Source organism: Peromyscus leucopus, chromosome 8b (genome assembly GCF_004664715.2).
Source record: "Peromyscus leucopus breed LL Stock chromosome 8b, UCI_PerLeu_2.1, whole genome shotgun sequence".
Classification (NCBI taxonomy): domain Eukaryota; kingdom Metazoa; phylum Chordata; class Mammalia; order Rodentia; family Cricetidae; genus Peromyscus; species Peromyscus leucopus.
Genome location: NC_051086.1, coordinates 64,478,915 through 64,502,235, shown reverse-complemented (window position 1 = coordinate 64,502,235; position 23,321 = coordinate 64,478,915). Strand labels below are relative to the sequence as shown.

The window sequence follows — 23,321 nt, the reverse complement described above, 5'->3', positions numbered from 1 at the left end:
AACTCTCTATAGTGCATCTTCCTATAGCACATCTCTCTATAGTGCATCTTCCTGTAGCACATCTCTTTTCTGCTGAAAGGATGAGCACAGATCCTCTCTCTGGTGTGATGCCTACTATTTTACCTCTCAAGCACAGCCACAGCCATTTTCTCCATTAGGCTTTGTAGCCCAAATGAGATTATGATGCCCCATTTGCAAAAAAAAAAAAAAAAAAAAACTGGATCTAGGAATGGCCATGATTATTCAGGGCCACAGACTTGACAAGCTGCTTTGACTCTGTCTGTCTGGAAAATTCTATGGTACCTTCTTCTTTTTTTTAAATAATTTTTTATTTTTATTTTATGTGCATTGGTATTTTACCTGCATGTATGTCTGTGTCAGATCTTGGAGTTATGGACAGTTGTAAGCTGCCATGTCTGTGCTGGGAATTGAACCTGGGTCCTCTAGAAGAGCAGCAGGTGCTCTTCATCGCTGAGCCATCTCTCCAGCCCCCAGTTCCTTCTTTGTAACTTTGTTGACAGAAAGATGCCAGTCTCTATTTCCACAGCCACATAAGGTGTCTGACACTCTGGATGGTTAGGACCACCTAAGGAAGATTGAGAGAGTAAGTACCTGTGAAAGTGCCCACCACAGGTAGCACTGAGCAGACTCCAGAATTGCCAGCTTTCTTCCCTCCAGTCTCATCGAGCCACTCAGACGTTGAAGGGTTTTGTAGATGCTGTAGTCCAAGAACAATGCATCATGAAGATACTAGCAATTAGCATCATGGTCATGAGTCATATTCTCAGTTCATCTAAAGATTCCACTTTGAAGCATGCACATTTCGTGATTCTTACTTAAACCTTACAAGCCAATCCAACTCAAAGCTATTCTAGACTGGCAGCAATCGGCAAACCCATCCCTGCTAGCCAGCTAGTCAGCTCTTACCACTAAGGCAGAGAAATGCCGGGAAGAATGGCCGGTCTGGAGAAGCAGAGAGCTTGGCCTGACAGTCTAGACTTAAATAAATTGTATTTTCTGCCCGGGGGCGATAAGGTGTAAATCTGAAGCGTGTGTTACACTTACCCATCATTATGTCCTGAAATGGGGAAGGAGAGCTGCATCTTGTCCGAAGTTTGTAGAAAAAATGTGCTCTGTGTAAATAGCTCAGCAGCCTTTGATGCTGAGCCGGGAGGGAAATAATCCTCGGAAAAACAAGGCAGGAATGGCAGACTCCACAGCCCTGGAAGGGAGGCAGTGGAGGCACCAGCCGGTAGGCACTGTGCTTTCTCAGAGCCCCCGGGGCTGCGCACACAAAGGTAAACTATCTCCCCATCATCTTAGCTCCTGATGGGATTATTTGTTCTAGCATTTTCGTAGAGATGCAAACATGTTTGGTGCAGGTAAAGAGGAAGCTGGTTAGGAGACGAGGGAGGGAGGAGGATTGGATAAGACTATTCAGCATGAGCACTGGACAGAACCATGTGTCTAGCCAGCACCCAAGTGCACCTGACAGAGGCAGGCAAGGGGATGTGGGGCAGCAACACCTTAGAGCCCATGCATTCACTCACTCATTCATTCATTCACCCATTTAACAAAACACACACTTCCTGTCCTCTGGAAGCTTATTGTCTACAGGAAGACATAGCCAATAAATAAATAATCATCTAGTTACACCCTATGGCAGAGAAACACAGAGTGTGTGAGGTAATAAGGCAAGAAGGCTGAGCCCAAGGAGATCTTGAAGCCAGAGACTGAGATGGGTGAATGAGGGCTTGTCTGGGGAGATGACTGTTACATACAGGGAAGCCTGATACATGCAAAGTATGTGGGGAGAATATTCCAGAAAGAAGAAACAGACTGTGGGCAGGCCCTGAGGGAGAAGAGCCTGCAGACTTCCTGGAACTGAATTGGCCAAGAAAGTGTGAAGCATAAAGGGGAAGAAGGGAGAAGGAGAATGCACAAGACTCCAGGGCTCTGGGGCTTCTTCCCGGACCTGTGTCTTGTGACACTATTCCTGGGGAGATGGGAACCTGGGGAGATGTCTACTCACCCCAGACAGGGAACCAATGAACACAGACCGAAGTGTGGACACCACCACCATCTCAGCTGGTGAACCAATGAGTTTTATTGGGGTTACTTACAGGAATGTGGGTGGGAGGTTACTTGCAAGAGCAAGAATGACTCAAAGACAACTCCACCCAAAGCCCACCGCAGCATGACAGAACATTCACAAAGCAAGAACCCGTGAGTGCGCCGCACAGCCCGCAGGCCGCTCCATGGATTGGATGGGGTGTGTCTTTCGTAGGTAGGTCTTCGTAGCTCTGCTTCTTCCAGGCTGCTTGGCTGCTCTGGGAGTCTTCTGGGCAGCTGAGCTCGTCTGACAGTGTCTCCGCAATCTTTACAGCTTATATATATATATGCTTGTGGAGAGAGGGGCCCAGTGAATCTGGTCAGTTCCACAGACTTCCTGAAGCCATTTGGAGCTGTTTACTCCCTGTCCTAATGAGTTTCCCTGCGGGATGGAGTGTTGCACCTCCCCTTTGAACATCCTGTTGTTTTGCCTCCCTGTAGACATCTTAAGGAGCTTCCCTCCAAGATGGAAGGTTTTGAGCTTGGAGGGAAGCGCAACACAACAGCCTGCCTTGGAAGAAGCTCTTGGCCGCCAGAGACCACCCCTTGGTCACCAGACTCGACAATGGTCAGCCTGGTGCCCAACCCTGACCTACTCTGCCAGATCAGCTCACACAGGAAGACTGGAGAACGTGCCCCAGCACCCTTCCCCCAGGAGTAAGGGCAGCAAATCAGCCTGTTATGAGGGCGCTGACAGGAACTACCACCTGGACTGGAGTGAGGACCCAGCCTGGCAAGGGCCCAGCAAGGGGCAGGGTGAAAATCTCTGTGCACCCTACTATAAGGGACTTTCCACTCCCTTCTCTACAGAGGAAGACTACAGCTCCCTGGATTCAGCTCCCACTGAGCCTGCATAGAGCAGACAACCAGTGGCTAACAGAAGTTTCATGTGGGAGGGACCAAAGGAAGCCCCTACATCCTGTCCAACTGAGGGAGGCCACAGCGTAAAAGGACAGACATTTCAGTGAGGAGTCAATGTTTCCCTTGGACACATCCTTACTGTATAACCTAGGGCAGCTGACAACCTCCCTGGTCCTCATGCCCTTATCTATAAAGGAACGGGGATGCATGAGATGATCTCCTAGACCACACTGAGCTCCCACACTCCATCCTTCTCCTCTGTTGCTCAGGGTGGAGGTGGGGGGATCACTGTCTTTAACAAGTCACTTGGCACAGCACCTGTGTGGCAGAGCTAGGATCTGGGCTGACTTCAGAAGTAGACAGTACATTTCATCCTCAGCCCAACATTCTAAAGGTCAAGGGCTAAATAGTGGAGGAAAAAGAAGTTAATTGGGGCAGCTGGGATGTGCAATAATTAGACACTAAACTGGAATTTACTTTAACCAACAAATCTTGCCGTGCAGATAGGCCAAGTGTAATTATGGGCAGTTTTGGAGACTGGGCGTTTATAGAGTGTCTATACAAATTAAGAAAAAGAAGGGAGAGCTTTGTTGAAACACCCCGGAAGTCGTTCCTGACATATTCAACTGCTTGCGATAGATGTGCTCACTATAACATACTCGGCTAGTTACAGCAAGCGGCCTGAAGAGCGTCTCTCCAGGGGACAGGTTCATTAGCTGAGTCCCATCACTGTGTGCAACCGTGACGAGAAAGTCCAGGTCCTAGAGAAACTGTTTGCTTTGGACTTTGCATCACTCTAGCCATTCTCCCCCACCATGAAGCTGAGAGACCAACTTGGCCAACCTGAAACAGCCCAGCTAGCCAGCGGTTTGGAGTTGTTAATGGAGAAGAGGCAGGCCCTGCGTTCTACTTACCCTTCTTGCAGATGCTCAAGGCAGACAGCAGGTCCTGTTTTTGCAACCACTCTGTTCCTTGTACATTGTAGGAGCGCGCGCGCGCGCGCGCGCGCACACACACACACACACACACACACACACACACACGAGTAATGATTGGCTGATTAAAAAGAAGCAGATTGGAGCAGAGAGGAAGGTGCTTCCTCTGGGAGGTGACCCGCTGACCCAGACCCCTGTGTTCCTTCTGGGACAGCGCACCCACCCGGAGAGAGACATGGATTTGAATTCCAGCTTCTCTTGTTATGAGTTGTGAGACTTTAATTGGCCCTGGTTCCCATCCCTGCACAGAGGGAGCTGCGATACCCATCCACAGTCATAGCTGTGAAAGCCAAATGCAGTAAGAAGCCAAAGTCCAACACGGTGACTGACACATGGTGCCCTTGGTCTTCCTTTCCTGTGGCCCTTAAGAAATGCAGTCCCTAATGCTGCTGCACTTGTTCTAAACCTGGCCCTGACGGAATGGCAGGGAGCCAGAGGGAAGTGGCCTGCACCCAGATCTCAGTGGCTGCAGGAATCCAATTCAGTCCACATGGCTTTCTTCCAGCCCATCTTGCCAGATGTATTTGGCTTCAGCGCGAGGTTGCAAAGTGGTTATATAACAAAAGAAGAAGAAAACACACACACACACACACACACACACACACACACACACACACACACATACACACACAAAAATAGCATTTACAGAAAGCTGAGAAAGCTCATAGTTTTTAGAGCATTTTTGCATGAATTATCTCATCTGATCCTCTCAATGACCTTGAGAAGCAGCAGAGGCCTGGACTAGAAGCCCCATTTTACAGACCAAGGAACCGTGACATACAGTTTATTTGATTCATTCAATACCAAAATACTGAGGGACAACATGAAAACTTGGACAAAGATCTCTCATCCCTTGCCCTGGACTTTTTCCACATGACATCTTTATGATCATGCTTTCATCAGGCAAAAATAGAGCAAGTCCGTGTTGTATGCCAGCTAAGGGCTCGGATTCAGAAGTAAAAGGCGGAGTCAAGTTCGGGAGAGGTGCATTCAGTATGATGGGAGCCATGGGGAAGACACAAGGAGAGGCAAGAAAGGAGGGTCACCCAGCCTGGAGGTCTTCCTGGAGGAGGAGAGGCATCAGTCCAGCCTTGGAGACAGTGAGCGGCTGTCCAGGCAGAGGAGAATGGTGGCGGAAGCAGCAGGTAGAAAGGCAGAAGCAGGTAGACAAGCACGGTGCTCCAATGCCACAGATTAACTTGTGTGATTCCACCACTACTCTCTCTTCCATCCATTCATTTAACATATATGTATGGTGTCTGTGTGCCAGACACTGTGTGAGCTACTGGGGGAAGATGCATGAATGTGCAAGCAGATGCAATCCCCAAGACCATGGACTTGACCATCTCTTGATGCCTGCAGGCTCAGGCAGGAAGGAAGAGGGCAGAAAGGTGGCAGGTATGTCAAGAGTGCATCCTAGGAAGCCAGGTGAAGAGGTTATAGATTCTAACCTGAAGGAGATGACCAGCCTCGATAGATTTTCAGCCCAGGATCAACACAATAAGGTTTCAGTTTCAGAAAGATTAGCTTATAGGGTGGCTAGAGAGAGTTGTCTGGAACGCCACGAGCCAGCTAGGACAAGAAAGGACTGAGTCCCTAAAGTCCAGCAGAGATGGGGAAGAATATTGATGAACCTTGCTGGCTGCTTATGTATGGGGTGAGAAAAGGAAAAGCTGGGGTGGGGAGGTCTAGCCTGAGCCCCTTGAGAAGTAGATGCTATTCCCCATGATGGGAATTCTGGGAACTGTTGGTTGAGGTGCTGTGTGGCTTTTCCTGGGGAGAGGCAAACAAAAGTCTACTCACTCACCTGGGCCACTGAAGACAAAGAAAGTTCCACCCAAGTGTAGCCTAGTGAACCAGTGCCTTTTGTTGGGGTTACCACACCGAGCAGGGGAAGGGTTGCTTACAAAATATGGATGGCCCCAAAGCAGTGACATCAGCAAAAGGCTCACTCCAGCGTGACTGACTGATAACTCATGAAGCTTCCTCGTTGGAGCTCCCTCGCCTACCTCCCGGCAGCTCAATCCTGCACAAGATCCTCCTCTGCCCAACAATTGCTACAACTTATAAAGCCCCGCGGAAGTACCTTGTGACTCTCGTGAGCTGCAGAAACGTCTTGTAATTTCTGAGTTTTGTTTACTTTCTGTGCCTTGTAAGTTTCATTACTTCCTACCTCTTAACGTGCCTCGTTCCAGCCTTCAGAAGAAAGTGTTTCTGATGTGGAGGAAATAGCAACATAAGTAGAATATTGGAGCAAGTCCTGTGCCTTTTGGGACAGGCTGAGTACCTGGCATCTGTGGGACATCTAGAAGGTGTTTATCAGAAGTAGTATCATTGTGTCTGCAACCTAGGAAGGAGCCTAAAGCTGGGGGTAAGGCTTAAAGGGTCAAGAGTTTTAAGATGATATTTAATGCTTGGAAGTGGGAGCCTTTTTCAAGGGGGAGTGCCCAGAAGGAGAAGAGGTCAGACACCACTCAACAAACCCCAGGGAATACCCATGTTTCTTCTTTGATACCAAAATCCTACTTGGCAAACATTTAGCCATTTGACAAGTTAAGGAATCATTGGAGAAATCTTTGGTACAAAGGGGTTAAGATTAATGGGCTATAGGGACTCCAGCCTGCTGTAGCAGTTCTAGGGTCTTGCCCATCCCTGGAGCTCAATGTGATGTCACCATGTGCTTTTCTTTCTCTCTTTCTCTCTTCTCTCCTTCAGGTGTTTACAAAATATGGGAAGTGTTACATGTTTAACTCAGGCGAGGACGGCAAGCCTCTGCTCACCACAGTCAAGGGGGGGACGGGCAACGGGTTGGAGATCATGCTGGACATTCAGCAAGATGAGTACCTGCCCATCTGGGGAGAGACAGGTGAGCTGGGCCCAGAGACACTGGCACCGGGTGGTGGTGAGGGATGCAGGCTTCCCTCTGAAAGGCTGGTGTGAGCCAGGTGGGCTGCTCTCTGGCAAGGGGTTAGTGATATTCTGACAGTTGGTGAGGCTGTCCCTGGCATGGTTATGCCCCTATTTCCCTCAGATTCCTCCAGGTTGGAGAGGATAAAGAATGTGAGTACTGGGGAGAGAGAGGAGACAGGGAGAGGAGATATAGAAGAAGGTTCACAGGAACTGATATAGTTGGGTGGGTGAGTGGATTGATTTGGGGAGAAGAGGGTGGAACAGACCAACATATTCCTCTCTAAGCCATCCCAAACACCAGATCTATTCACAAAGTCCAACTGAAAGGATACCAGGATATGCCTGGGGACAAGTAGAAGAAGCTATGAGGTGTTGGAAAATCAATGGACATGGACCTGGGGATATGGCACCATGCCCATGTAAGGCCCTGGAGTTCTTTATATGCCTGTATATGTTCAAGTATTCATTATTTTTATTCTGTAGTTTATCATTAGCAATCAAAGTAAGAATGTTATGGTGTGTCTTCGTTAAGGCTTCTGTTGCTATGAAGAGACACCATAACCACAACAACTCTTATAAGGAAAACATTTAATTGGGACAGGCTTACAGTTCAGAGGTTAGTCTATTGTCATCATGGCAGGAAGCATGGCAGCATGCAGGCAGACATGGTGCTGAAAAGGTACCTGAAAGTTCTAAGTCTGGATTGGCAGGCAGCAGGAAGAGTAGGTGAGCCACTGGGCCTAACATGAACTTCTGAAACCTCAAGGTCTACCCTCAGTGAAATACTTTCTCCAAAAAGGCCACATCTAATCCAAAAGGCCACACTTCCTAATAGTGCCATGCCCTACAGGCCTATGGGGGCCATTTTCATTCAAACCACCACATGGGAGTGGGGGAGACTAAGTCATTGATCACAACCTAGCAAAAGGAAGAAATGCACCACAGTAGAAGTGGGGACAGAGGAAGAGGCTTTGGGTACGCAGGGCATTTTTGAATGGGGTCTTGAGATTGTTCTGAATTATCTAGGTGAGACTAATGTCATCAAAAAGTTGTCTATAAGAGAGGCATAGGAAGGTCAGGAAGAGAAGGCAATGTGATGTAGCCACAAGCCAAGGAATGCAGGAAGTTTCTAGAATTTTACCAGAAAGAGAATATCAAGATGTTTCCAAGAGTAACAGCCAGAGATATAAATAGGGTCCATATAGTAGTAATTTTGTGCATGAGACACAGCAGGGAATATCTTAATAAGTGTTCTATTGCTGTGAAGATATGGCAATACCGTGGCAACTCTTATAAAGGAAAGCATTTAATTGGGGCTGGCTTACAGTTTCAGAGGTTTAGTCCATTGACATCATGGGGAGAAACATGGCAGCATGCAAGCACACACAGTGCCAGAGAAGTAGCTGAGAGTTCTACATCTGGGTCTTCAGGCAGAGGGAAGAAAGAGAGAGCCTCTGGGCCTTGCTCTTGCTTCTGAAACCTCCAAGCCCACCCCTAGCTTCCTCTAAGACCACACCCACCCTAACAAGGCTGCACTTCCTAATTATTTCAAATAATGCCACTCCCTGGTGACCAAGCATTCAAATATATGAGTTTATGGGGGCCATTCTTATTCAAACTACCACATTCCACTCTCTTGCTCACATAGGCTTGTAGCCATATCATAATGCAAAAAAAAAAAATGCATTCAGTCCAACTTCAAAAGTCCCCATGGTCTATCACAGTCTCAACACTTTCAAATTCCAAAGTTCAAAGTCTCTTCTGAGACTCAAGGAAATCTCTTAACTGTAACCTCCTATAAAATCAAAATCAAAAAGCAGATCATACACTTCCAACATACAATGGCACAGGATATACATTACCATTCCAAAAGGGAGGACAGGAAGCAAAGTGAGAAGGAAATACTGGACCAAAGAAAGTCTGAAAACCAGCTGGGCAAATTCCAAACTGTGCATCTCCATGTCTGATGTCAAAGGGCTCTTCAGATCTCCAACTACTTTCAGCTTTGTTGACTGGAACACACTTTTCTTTCTTGGGCTGGTTCCACACTTAGTCTATAGTTCTCAGCAAGTATCCCATGGCTCTGGCATCTCCAATATCTTGGGGTCTCCAACACAATCCAGGCTTCACCTGCATAGCTTCACGCAATGATCTCTCTAGGCCTCCATTCAAGGACACCTCTGCCACATGCCTGGCCTCAGCAGCTTTCTCTAGACATGGACGGAGATTCCACAACACCTTTCTAATATCCTTGACTCTAAAGACAGAACCATGTAGCTGAACCTGCCAAGTTCTGTTGCTTGATGGGAATTTGGCCCCCTTGTTCAAATACATTTTCATAGGCTTTCTGTTTTCTGTGGTTTCCTTCACGGCTTATGCTTTTCTTTAATTCCTTTGCACTAATTGGAAGCTTAGTTGGGTGGGGTCTCGCCAGGAGGTCACAGCTCCCTCTTTCCAATTTAGCATCAGGCTTTTCTTTAAACTTTTTATCTCTTTGAGCATTGGACTTAGCTCCATCACACTTCCTGGTGCTCCCTTTCTCCTCAAACTGTACATTTTGTATTTTTCCTTGCTCATCTTGCTCCTTTTCATTATAGATCTGCAAAAGAGTGGCCACTAATAACCACATGACACAGTCCATAGTAGGCTGTCTTGAAATCTCCTCTGCTAACACCATTAATCAAAAATTCTTCAATTTTGCCTCAGGCAGATTTTTCTGGACAAGGACAAAAAGCAGCCACATTCTTTGCCAAAATATCACAAGAATGGTCTCTGGGCCACTTATATTCTTCCCCACTGAAACTTCTTGAGTTTGGCCCCCACAGTTCAAATTGCCCTCAGCACTGTCTTCTATGTTCCTACTAGTATGGCCCATTAAGTCCCACTTAAAGTGTTCAACTGCTTTCCTAATCCAAAATCCTAAAATCCATATTCCGCCAACAAACAGCATGGTCAAGCAGATCACAACAATACCCCCACTCCCTGGTATTAACTTCTTTCTTAGTCTTAGTCCTATTGATGTGAAGAGACACCATGACCATGGCAACTCTTATAAAGGAAAACATTTGATTGGGGCTGGCTTATAGTTTCACAGGTTTAGTCCATTATCGCCATGGCAGGAAGCATGCCAGCATCCAGGCAAACATGGTGCTGAAGAAGGAGCCAAGAGTTCTACATCCCGATCAGCAGGCAGCAGGAAGAGAGAGAGCCACTGGGTATGACTTCAGCTTCTGAAACCTCAAAGCCCAACCCCCAGTGACATACTTCTTCCAACAAGCCCATACCTCATAATCCTTCTAAGTAGTGCCAATCCCTGATGACTAAGCATTCAACTCTATGAGCCTTTGAGGGCCATTCTTATTCAAACCACCACAGGGACTGTGGCTGAGAGAGTGAGATGAGCCTTCAGAAACCAATAGAGAAGAGGGAGTAGAGAGCAGATCTAGTAGAAAAGAGAACCTGAGCCTTCAGGATGGAGCTGAGGAAGAGAGAGGCCAGACAGCTCTGACTCTATATTTTGCTGCCCCACCCTATGGTTACTCTCACTGAGGAAGAGCCTGAGGCCTGGCTTCTCTGTGGCCCTGCCTTCAGCTGCCAAGGCAGGAGGCTCCCTACCCTGAAGATGACCAGCTGCAATGATAAGCATTCTCTTACAATGGAACTGTCTCCTTCTCCCCAGCACCTCTCATTTGAGTACCCTGATGGAGAGAGGTGACAGTGTCCATTGACCCCACATGATAGGTATCTCTCAGCGGCTTCAGCTGAGAAGTAAAATCTCCCTATCCCACGTGCAGTAGGATAAAAGTCTGTGTTCCCACCCACTTAGCTCTGGCATCCCCGAGAGCTAGTTATCTGGACCAGGCTTATGAGAACATTCTGAGGCTAGGCTGAATGCTTGGACCTTGGGACTTCTGATCTTCTAACCCCAAGTCCTGGGAGTAGTTTCCCAAAGGGTATCCCTTCTTAGAGAAGCCAAAACATACCTGCTTGTTGAATCACCTGGAGGAAAAGAGAGAAACAGGGATGTCAAATGAGGGCTGAAGCCCTGCCTAAGCAGAACTTAGTCATGTCCTTCCAGGGCAACTTGGCAGGTGCTATCCTGATCCCTTGATTTTGGAACAGAAGCATATATACAGACAATGCACACACAATCCAGGACCTCCATCACAGACATCTTCATGTAGCCCAGGTCTCGACATCAGTAGGGTCTTGAACCTGAACACCAGCTGTTGGCAGAAAGGACTCTGATGATACAGGACTTTGTCGTCAGAGCCACCCAGGAAGTCAGCATCCTCCACAGACATGAGTGATGAATGAACCTCAGAGGTCTTCCATACTAGGCCAACCTGTTTGTTTACCTGAGGCCCAGAGCGAAACAATGATGTGTTTGACATCATTCAGTAAGTTCACAGCCAAGCCAAGCCAGTTGTGAACCAGGCTTGACCACGAACTATGCCAAATCAGAGAAGTTCCTCACTGAGAACAAGCCTCATTTCTAACATGGAGCAGGAACTGGGTTGTTGTCAAAGATGCAGAAGATGCAAGATGAAGGCCCCACCTTTTTAGAAGCAGATCAACTGACTCTCACTCTATGCTCTCTTTTAAAGTTGGACATCTGGGCACACCAAGCAGCAACTCGAGGCTCTGCAGGGAATGGGTGGAACACAGGTGGGGGCAAGAAACTGGTCACGGGAGAATCTGATCAGCACTGTCCAGTAGAACTTCCTGGGATCAAATGTTCTTTGTGCTGTTCAGCATGTTATCTGTGGCTAGGGAAAATGAGGAACTGAATTTTTAATATCACCTTTTAAAAAAAAAAAAGTTTTATTTATTATGTATATAGTGTTCTGCCTGCGTGTATGCCTGCAGGCCAGAAGAGGGCACCAGATCTCATTATTGATGGTTGTGAGCCACCATGTAGTTGCTGGGAATTGGACTCAGGACCTCTGGAAGAACACCCAGTGCTCTTAACCTCTGAGCCATCTCTCCAGCCCCCAGTATCACCTTTTTAATATATTAATTTAAAACTAATATCTCCAAGGGGCTTGTGCTACCATACTGTGGGGCAATTAGCATATTGGAATACAGCTTCATCAAACTGTGGTTGGTTCCATTCACTCTTGTCTCCATAGCTACCTCTCTCATTCTTCTGGCCCCCTCACCCTTGCCTATTCCCTCACCATGACCTTGAGTGTCAGGCAGAGTTCCCTGTGCTCACTATAGAAGGAAGTTGAGATTAAGGCCCTTTCCCAAGGCCACCCAGTTGGAACTTCTGGATTCTTATATCAGACCTTCCTCCATTGTATGTTTCTTCAGACTGAGAAGCCACTGAGCAATGACTGCCTCTGAGAGACATTGATTACTCATAGTTGCTTATTTCCTGGGTGAGTCCCATATGGGTGATGAACTGCAGTGGGACACTTGTCTGTGAAGCTACCTGGGTAGGGGCAGAGATATCTGACTACTTGGCTGTTGGTCCTGAGGTCTATGAGCAAAGGCACTGCCACAACCACCAGAAACAACCCACACAGATGCCATTGTGCTTCCATGGATGCCTTACTTCTCAATTCCTGAAGGAAGGAGCCCGGGTCCCTCTAGGAAATATTTGCATGATGGTGGAGGAGAAAAATGACTGACTGCCGTGGGAGTGGCCACAGGTGGTGTGAGGACTGAGACAGTGTAATGGAACAGAGAAAACGGCCTCACAGGCTGAGGCAGACCAAAGGGCAATTCTAGCTCTTCCATTTCTAGCCGTGTGTCTTGGAAAAAGTAGAGGAACTTCAGTGAATACAACGGAAATTCATTGGCTGTTCAGGGTGACTGAGGGGCTCAGCGAAGAGTGCTCCTCATACTCCACAGGAAAGGATAATCTAGAAATCCCACAACTGTCACAAGGGTTCCTGGATGGCCTTGGTATGGGAAAACCCCTCCTGCTGGAAGAGAATCTTTGAGGCTCTTGCCTTGCCTCTGGACAGCTTCGCTCTCAGACAGCAAAAGAATCAAAGGCAGAGCAAGGGCCCTCCTCTGGATGTAATTCCAACTAAAGAGAGGGCACGAGTTTGACAGACCACACATGTGATGAGTTAGAAAAAGGCAGCCGCTATGGCCTCATGCTTAGTAAATAGAAGGTAACTCCATGAAAATGATCACAAATGCCCCTTCCACCAGGCTGCTAATGGCCCGTATTAAGGAGCCCAGGGCATCAAACATCTCTAAGTGGGGCACCCTGGCAATCTCCCATTTTGATGTTGCATGTGAACCTAGACAGGGTGCCCCCAAATGGGTCCTGTGGAGCATCAGAAGTTCTGGGACTTTATATGTTCCACAAATAAAAAGAATCTGGGGTCAGTAAAAGAAGCTAGGGAGCCCTGGTTAGACCGTGTAACCCACTTTATTCATTGCAGGTATTCTTTAATATGCTACATCATGAATCTCCAAGACAGATATATTGTATGCAGCATTTATTTTCTAAATGCCTTTGGCCATGGAAACCTCCTTTTCCATAAAGGAGCTCACAAAATATACTTCTGGAAAAAGCCATCCTAGACCAGAGAAGTACAGATTTCACGGACAGAGTTTTCGAACGGAAATTAAATTGAAGACAGGTGGGAGGTTGTTAAAAATGAAACTCTGTGTAGATACCTCTGAGTAACTTCAAAGATAAAAGAAATAGGCAGTGGGTTATCTGGGTTGCACATGAGAGGAGCCTGAATCAAACACGCTCAGGCATCAAAAGAATTGCATTGCCCTCAGAATCTGAGACAAGCTCCAACCACAAGCCAGCAGGAGGAGAGGGCTGCAGCTCAAGAGTGCTGGGACCAAGGTGCCTATACCCTGGGTGTTCTCACCTGCCTCCCTCTGAATCCTTACCCGTCTCCCTCACTAGACACAGGCTTTTTCTATGCATATATGTATTCATGTGGCTCTTAGCAGTTACTAAAATTTTTATGTTTCAGATCCTGCCACACCAGCTAGACTACTTTGATTGCACCACTGATCTCCCATTAAAAAACACACACACAGCAAAAAGAGCAAAGCAGGTAGTTATTGGGCCAACTGAGTTGAGTGACCTACCCCTGGGCCAATCCACAGTGAATAGGGGAGTGCCCTTCTAGTGGGGACTCTGAATAGACACTGAGGAAGTTGGATGGAGGTGGAGAGGAGGGAGTCCCTCAGAGAACTCTTCTGGAGCAGGTGAGCCAGGGAGAGGGCTGAGAGGGGCTGTATCTGAAGAGAACAGAATTTGCTTAGGGGACTTCAGTTCTTAGTGCACGTGTTCAAACACAGGAAAGATGACAGCCAGGGCTCCCTCTTCCAGGATCTCCCACCTCTCGTTGATTTCAATGCAAAATACACTGTTGTAATCAAATTTAATCTGCTTTGATTTTCCCAAATCCTAGTGTTAAGTATGCATGAATGTGATATTATGTCAGATGTATTTCTGAGCAGAGGAATTATTTTTGAAATCTGTGCTATAGCATGGTAAAGCCAGGCCCCATCATCTTTGGGTCCTACCCGCTCCTAATGCCCCCTTCGTTGACTTGACTCTGAATATACTGGCTTTCCTTGATGCTTCTGAAATGCTCCAGGACTGTCTTCCTTTGGGGCATCTGTATTTGCTATTCTCTCTATTTATAATCCATTACTCAGATACCTACTTGGCTAATTGCCTTTTCTGCTCAGTCTTTGCTCTGTTATCACCTCCTGGGTGTGGCCTAAATACCCCGGGTACTGTTTTTTTCAATTGTGACTTCACCTATTCTCACTCCTTACCTCTCACCTGCTCAACTGGTCCTTGCATCCATAACGGGTCCTACCTTCAAGTATGCTACATGATTTACTGATTTATTGGTTTATTTTGGTCTGTCCCTTCCCACTAAAACATAAGCCCCTAGAGGCTTGGATCTGGATCTCATAGGACAATAAGTATTTGTTGATGAAGAAAAAAAAAAATCACTTGAATTATGCATACTGCCAAAGCCAAGATGAAACAAGCATTAACGATTAGCTACTGTGTGCCACAAACATTCTGCCTCATGACCCCTTCCTGATTCCTTGGTAATGAAGTATTAGAGCACCCAGTGAAAGATGAGGAAGCGAGGTCCCGGAGAAGTTGAGTGAGCTCCCCAGGGGCAGCCTAGTTAAGTGGATGAAGCAGCTGAATTAAGCTTTTAAAACTGCATCAGAAGCCCAAAGCAACAATGCTCCATCCACCAAACTCTTTTAATGTGCAAATTGTCACTGTCAACGTCCTGTTGGGAAAATAGCTGAAGAGGGGTGGTTAGGGTAATACACATGGTGTTAGGTCTGCCTGGCCTCCTTTTCTTCCTGGTCCTCTTGCCTTTCTAAGAGTGGAATCATTCATCATGTTGAAGGGAAGGTGCTCCCCACATAGAAAAGAGATGAGAGTGAAGCTTTTCTGGGTCGTCTGGAGGTGGAGACTCCAGTCTGTTTCTCTCCCTTTCTCCCTATGGCCAGCCCTGGTCCATGCTGGGAAAGCCCAGGGCTCTGGGGAACCCAGTTTGAAAAACACTGGATGAGAGGCTGGTGGGGTGCATTAGTCAGTAAAGTGCTTACCTTGCAAATGTGAGGGACCAGGTTTGGATCCCCAGAAGCCATATAAAAAAGTAGGTGTGGTAACACAGGCCTACCATTGCAGAGATAAAGAGATGAGAAGTAGAGACAGGAATATTCCTGGGAGCTTATAGTACCCAGTTAGCCTAGCCTGGTCTATGTGAGGACCTTTCCAGCCAGTGAGAGACCATGTCTTACCTAAAAGGTAGAAGGCTCCTGAGGCATGACACCCAAAGTTGTCCTCTGACCTCCATATGTGCAAGCCACACCCACATGCACACCACACCCTCACACAAGCACACACACTAAAAAAATCAAAGAGGGGGAACTAGAGGGGGATTGGAGGTTACTAATAGGAACACGATGGATGGTGCTATGCCTGTGTCCAGCTCACAGAGCTACTCCATCCGAATCTCACCCCACCTCCTGCTGGGATGGAGAAAAGGGCCCCCAACAGGCCTGGGGAGCAGCTGAGCCTCAGGGCAGCTGCCAGGAGAAATTTCTGTATAAACACAGTGGGCTGAACACTCGAATTTATGACACACTCCCTCCCAAAGCCATCCCAAAGGGCACCAAAGGAACTGTCTTTGGTAAACCCACAGGGACAATGGCAGGTGTCATAGTGTGGAAGACAGGAATCAGGGAGACTGCTAGTAACTGACTTGAACCTTGACAAATCAGCCAGGACCCCATCATTCCCACCACAGACCCCTCAGAGATAATGAGGGGCCAGACCCCCCCCAAGAGCTGCTAAATAAGACAGTATGCTGCTGAAGTAAAGCTAGGGGGTTCATTTAAAGTCTGGGGTATGGTTCTCTTTCTTCCTCAGGGATCATCAGTCACTGGTGGGGGGGGGCAGGAATTAGGGTCTGATGGCTTGTGGGTCCTGCTTATGGGTCAACAGAGATAGCTCTCTGGGAGACAGCTTCAGTGAGTCAGCTCAGCTTTATTCCAGAGTATAGAGAATATATAAGATTGGGCACCGTAGCTGGAGAATCACCTAATTTGCATTAAATAGCACGCTCCTGTTATAAAGCTCCTAGTACAAGTCTTAGTTATCATATGTGGAAGCACGATCCTATTGTAAAGCTCTTAGCACAATGTCTAAATACCCTATGGGCCGTAGGGGGGAAAGCTCTGGCAGAGAACTATGCCAAGGATCACACAAAAGATAAATCAGGCATCCAGGCTTAGGGACAGCTTTCAGATAAGGGCAGGCCTCCAGGCCTAGAGACCTTCTCCAGATAAGGGCAGGTAGAGAGCAGGAAGCCTCAATGGGGAGGGAGTCCTCCATGTGGTTGAGCTCAGAGAGAGCGGCTGGGCCATGGGTAGATTGCAACCTCTGACCAGCCGGGCCCCCCAGTTCTGGGGGATGAGCTTGTGAGCACCCCCAGTATCTTTCTGTGACCCAGTCACAGAGTTATCTCTCTCACCCCAGCAGAAGGTGACACTGCAACAGATGGACTTTGGACTTGGGGTGGTCACCTCACCAGCAGATGACAGGGTGAGACGCTAAATGGAAAATAGCACAAGGAGTCAAAATGCTACTTACTGCGAGGGGGATGCCCAGCAAGGCTTATCTGCTGTACCCACCCCTCACAGGGGTCTGAGGATGCCTGGAAGCTAAAGAGACAGGTCAGGACAGGTTAGAGAGCTCAGGCTAAATGACCTAGTTAGATCATGCTTGTGTGACATCTCTTGACAAGTCCCCAAACAGCCACACGGAAAGTCTACAGGCTTTAAGTACCTCTTACCCATGAAGGGACAATCACAAAGCCAGGCATTTGAGGGACACCACTCATTTGAGGGATGACACTAACTAAGAACCCAAAAGCGAACAAACCAAGTATGAGGTAGAAATTATTGCAGAAATTGTTGCAGAAGCTGTAGAGCCAGATTGCTGGGCTTCAAATCCCAGCTGTGCTGCTTCCCAGCTGTGTGGCCTAAGGTGAGCTACTTAACTTCTCTGGGCATGTTTTATCACCTCTAGATTGGGAATGATAATATCTACTCTATCGTATTGTTAGATGGGTTGAAATATGAGTTAATATAAATGATGGGTTTAGAAAAGAACCTTGGCCATATTAAGTAATACATAGTATTTAATAAATGAAAAAATAAATACACAAAACAGAAGCATCAAAATATTTAATTAGCATCCTCAGCAGAGAGAAGAAGCAATAATACAACCACAGATGCACAGGACTATATTAAAAAGGGACATTTTGAGAAGAAGAAGAAGAAATTGAAAATCAAAATATGATTGCATATATTAAAATGCAATCTATAGGAAGGCTGAAATTTAACAATTCTACCCCAAGAGCGAAAATTAAAAGACCAACAGATGTAAATGGGAGAGGGAAAAAAAAACCATAAAAATTAAAGAATCGATGCAGAAAAAATCCCACACCTCTATAGCAGGAGTTCTAGAATGACAGAATCAAAGGGCTGGAGGTGGGGTGGGGGTGGGGGACATTGGGAGGGAATTGATGCAACTCTTCCTGTGCAGGTCACCAAGTCCTGACTGTGGTGGGGACAGAGCAGATAGGCCAAGACACACATTTGCAAAATCCGGGCTGGCAGAAATTAAAAAGGACATCTTAAATATTTTTGGAAAGGAAGGAAATGATCATCCTCCTGGGATCTAGAATCAGCTGTCAGGACCACACACAGGAGGCAGAGCATCTCTAGAGGCGAGGCCACGATCCTTCTTGTCCGATGTAGAATCCTACACTCACCAGACTGCATATGAAGTGTGAATACAGAACTGGGCTTCAGAAAAATGTGTTTTGGGTAGATTTTTCTAGAAGTTACTAAAGGATGAGAGAATAAAGCCGGGAGGAGGCTCCTGTGAGAGTTTGGAAACAGAGAACCTGGCTTAAGGAGAATTCCAGATGTGGATAGAGCAAAGGGCAGGTGTGAGGAGGGGGCAGTGAGTCCAGAGCAGAGCAGGCAGCTGTGGGCTCCAGGAGGGACCACTTTTGTGGATCTGGCCACTGTCCTGAGAGGCATTGCAGAGTTCTGCTCCCAGGCCAGGGTTCCAGGGAGAGGAGATGGGACAGATGAGCAGCAGGCAGAACTCCAAGCCACACAAAACGAAAAGACAGGGGGGTAGGGGGGGTGAGAAAAACAGAGACCATGTCCATCCATCTAGGGGGCTGGAGAGATGACTCATCAGTAAAGCGCCTCCCTCAGAAGTGCGAGGACCTGACTTCAATCCCCAAACAAACAAAAAGCTGACAAAATGGTTTGTGGTTAAAAGCCCAACAATAGCAAGATGGAAGGTGGGGACCAGTGGGAGTCCATGGCCAGCTAGCATGACCTCTTTGATGAAACTCCGGGCCACTGAGAGGCCTTGTCTCAAACAGAAGGAAGAAGGTACCTGACGAACAACACCTGATGTTATTCTCTGACCTTCACACACGTGCCGTCCATCCACACACACGTACCCATCCGTACCCACAAGATCACACAAACACATGCCTTTCTACGTCACAAGACTGGACTGGGAACAACATTTATATAGTCATAATTACGTAAAAGCTAAACACTAATTGAACCAAAATGTATACTTGCATTCTGATATTCTGAGGGTGACCAGAAAGGAAGTATGCATAGGCATCCCATGGAAGAAGCCCACATATTCTTGTTCCATGGTAAGAACTCAGGAGAAAGCACGTCAAAGTTGTCCCATCAGGACATAACTGGCAAGCACTTGTCGCCTGTGAAACATGAACACAGAAAACACAGCTCAAGGAGTGAGCTTAAAGTCAATGCCTCAGAGGAGTGGCACTTGGTTGGGGGGGGGGGGCGCGGTGGCAGAGATGGATCATTCAGTGCCTTGCAGCACCATTTAGCTTTTAAAATTATGTACATAGACTGCTTTGATAAATATAAAAGTTAAATTAAAAATAACCATAAATTTTTACCATAGCTGGAAGGCCTGGGCAGCCATCAGGGAGAGTACTTTTCCTACCCCCCACTACAAATGTGACATGGCAGAAATGAGACTGATGGTTGCCATGGTTTCTCCAGCATCTCTGCTCCCAGTAAAAACTCTTGTCATGGTGCCAGGTCCTAAGGACGTCAAGAATAAGAGGCAGCGACTCTGGCCTGAATTCTGAGAGTCCAGAGCACAGTGACATGCAGCCACCAGCTGAGCTGGCCCGTTTACTCCCAGAGAAGGGCTTTGTGCTGGATGGGCATCTCCACAGGTGCCTGAAGACTCAGGAGGAATGATGCTATTAATTAGATGCACTGTTGGAGGCAGGCATCTATGAAGCAACCTGATTTTTATCTGGCTGGAGACTTGCTAAGTGTGGTGCAGAAAGCATATATGATCTTGTTAGAGGTCCCAGTCAGGCAGCCAGCAGTCCAAAGAGAATGCCCAGGGAGCTGATGAAACAGATCTATCTACCCTTGGTGCTCATCTCTTCCTTTTAGGAAATCTTCACTGAGCACCCACCGTGTGCTCTGGCATCGCAGGGATACAGGCGAAGGTCCAGGCTAGGTTTTCAAGAGTACACAATCCTGAGACTTTCTGAGGAATACATATATGATTCTGTCGTGGTTCAAAATCTTTTCACTTACACCTTTTATATCCAGTGTCTAAGGAGTGGTCAAGTCTTCACATTGTGGTCAGGAAACATGAGTGAGTGTCATTAGGTGCTATAATCACTAGAATAAAAACAGGGAACAGGGGAGGAGGAGTCAGTTCCAGAAGGGAGGGAAAGAGTGTCTCAGGGGAGCTGAAGAGAAAAATGACCTTGTTTTCCCCATTTGCTGGGCAATACATGGGAGTTAGAGGAGGCTGTGGGGTTATGGGTTGCTGAAATCTCCAGTACATAGAGAAGAAAGCCAAGATCAGCCCAGAGTGTGCTAGACTGACTTCTAGGTAGAGGCCAAACCATCTGGTAACTGGCCTGCTGTGTTTTGCCAAAATGTAGATGTGGGAGCTGGAAAGATGACTCAGCAGTTAAGAACACTTGCCGTTCTTTCAGAGAAGCCAAGTTCTGTTCCCGGGCACCCACGTTGGGCTGTTCACAACTGCCTATAACTCTCAGGTGATGCAACACCTTCTTCTGGCCTCCTTGGGACATCAACACACACACACACACACACACACACACACACACACACACACACACACACACACGCATGCACAAATGATAATTATTATGATAATTATTAATGCAGGTCTGGAAGTCAGTCCTCATCCAGAAGCCTAGGCTCAGCTAGTAGCTTGTTAGGCATGCAGAATCTCAGGACATGCCCTGAATCCTCACTGCACCAAGGTCCCTGGGAGACTCACACTCAGTTGTAGGAAGCTCAGGCTAAACCACTATCTCCTACCACACAGAGACTGGATAAAGCCTTCTGAACAGCAAAACCTTTCTCTTAGATCACCACACATGAAAACCTCCATGTTTTTATATTCACTGATTGACAAAATAGTCAAACAAGGTTGCTATGAATTCTGTATCACTTAGGATGGGTTTTGAATTTGGTATACTTATCGGTCAATACACTACAAGATCTATTCAGCAACCTCACCAAACCTGACTTCTGCTGTCAAAATTTTCATAAATAGAATCATATTCATCCACTAACTGCCTCGACAATTTTAGAGACATGGGCCTCCCCAGTGGCATGTCAAAGGTGGTGTCTCCCACAGGCTGATCATCCAACCCAGTGATCAGCCTTCTTTCAAGCCTTCATATCAAGCAGTTTATCGTCTCTGAGCCCAAATGCACTAGGGAAACACGTTATTTTTAAAATATCCTTAGGATAAATCTTTTCATGACGAAACTGGGATGAACTCCATACCTGGCACCTTCATTGATCCCTGCTTTGCCAAGATTCTATTTAACAGAAACCAAAGTGGAGTCACGCTTCTTGGTTGCCTGACCAAAATGTAACATTTCTATCTCTTTCTAGCATGGACAGCTGACCCTGCATTATAAAAGGTGCTATTTGATCCTCCTACACACACACACAAGGAAATTCTCACCTTTTCACCAGTTAACATATTTAACAGCTGCTGGGAAGCAAGTTCCTCCCATGGTGTCCTGGCTAAGAAGTACTGAAACCAGGACTGGGATCCACATCTAACTGGGTCTACCTTGGTCCTTTCCATTTTAAAATGAAACATGTATCAGGCTGGAGAGATGGCTCTCAGTTAAGAGCTCTTGCAGGAGACCTGAGTTTGGTTCCTCACTCCTACATCAAGCAGCTCCCAACTGCCTATATCACTAGTACCCTGTTCTGGTCTCCATGGGCAGCTGCGCATACATGTATACACACACAAACACACAAAGTCACATACACACACAGAAAGAAAGGAGAAAGGAAGGAGGAGAAGGAAGGAGAGAGAGGGAGAGAGAGAAATAAAAAAGAGAGAGAGAGAGAAAGAAAGAAAGAAAGAAAGAAAGAAAGAAAGAAAGAAAGAAAGAAAGAAAGAAAGAAAGAAAGAGAAGGGAAGAAATGGAGAGAGAAAGAAATGGAGAGAGAGAAGAGAGAGAGAAGAGAGAGAGAGAGAGAGAGAGAGAGAGAGAGAGAGAGAGAGAGAGAGAGAGAAGAGAATATATTGCTATATTGCTCTGGATAACAGTTCAACAAAGTGTCACATTTTTCCTCCAGGATGTCCTAGGGTCTTTAAATATTAGTGTGTCCCAAGTCTCCTCAGGAGGGGTTGGAGCTTGCAGCTTTCCCCAAACTCTTGTAGCCATTCAATAGCGCCTCCCAGGTCACCAGTTACTTGTGAGAACACTATGCTTCACATGTCACAGTGGCCCAGGACAGACAGGTGAAGCAAGGGGAGCCAGTGTTGATTTGTCTTCCACCAGAAGCTCGAGCAGCCTCAAACTGTCACCCGGAAGCAGTGAAGCTTGTTCTGGCCCATCTGGCTTTTCTTATTCAGGGCTACTGTCTTCCTGGGTCTGCCCATAGTCTAAAACTCCACTTTTAGATAGACAGCCATTCCTGGTTTCCTGGTTTGGAAAAAATCAGCCCCATCTGACTTGATAGGAGTTCTGAACAGCCGTGTCTATTTTTTTAAATCTATTTTTTCAAGTGAGATGCAGTGAGGTTAAGAGACTGACACATCACCCTTGTCTTAGTCACTTTTCTGTAGCTGTGAAGAGACAGGCTGACCGTGGCAGCTCTTATGAAAGAAGACATTTAACTGGAGGCTTGCTTACAGTTTCAGAGGTTTAGTCCATCACCGTCATAGTGGGGAGCATGGCGGCACACATGGCACTGGAGAAGTAGCTGAGAGCTTTGCATCCTGATCCACAGGCCCAGTCAGAGGAGACCCTGGGCCTGGTGTGGGCTTTTCAAACTTCAAAGCCCACCCACGGTGACACACTTCCTCCAACTAGTCCACACCTCCTCCAACCAGGCCACACCTCCTAATCCTTCTAATTCTTGCGAACAGTTCCACTCCCGGGTGACTAAGTATTCAAATATTGGAGCACCACAGCCCCTGGCTCACAGAAAGTTAAAGTTAAAACTAACCAGGAGATCAGCCCCCACTTCGTTTTAACAACAACAACAAAAAGGGTGTAAGACTCCAAAGAGAGAATGCAACCTGTCTGAGATCACATAGCTCTTACACCACAAGGCTGGAAACCAGTTGGATCATTGGTTCCAAGGCCCGAATTTCTGGTGATGAGCCTGCCTGTCTCCCTTGCCAGATCTTGGGGCCCTCCGACTTCTCAAATGCCTGCACAGGCACAGGGACCAAAACAGTGCTTCTGGTTGAACTCAAAGAGCATTCAACAGTCTCTCTTTCTACCTGGTCTCTTGAGGACCAGGGCCGGGACTCTTGTCCTCACCACGGTCACTGTTAAACTCTCACCGAGCTTCCCC

The 23,321-nt window shown here is 46.9% G+C and overlaps 1 protein-coding gene across 3 annotated transcripts in view; it reads left to right on the top strand.

Annotated features, from left to right (window-relative positions):
- The window catches only part of Asic2 (acid sensing ion channel subunit 2), a 1,079,215-nt gene that overhangs the window by 972,467 nt on the left and 83,427 nt on the right, over positions 1–23,321 (top strand). For all 3 annotated transcript variants that reach the window (XM_028867013.2, XM_028867012.2, XM_028867014.2), the window contains exon 2: positions 6,684–6,834. In XM_028867013.2, the coding sequence (XP_028722846.1) occupies positions 6,684–6,834 (151 nt within the window). The remainder of the gene's footprint in view (positions 1–6,683; positions 6,835–23,321) is intronic.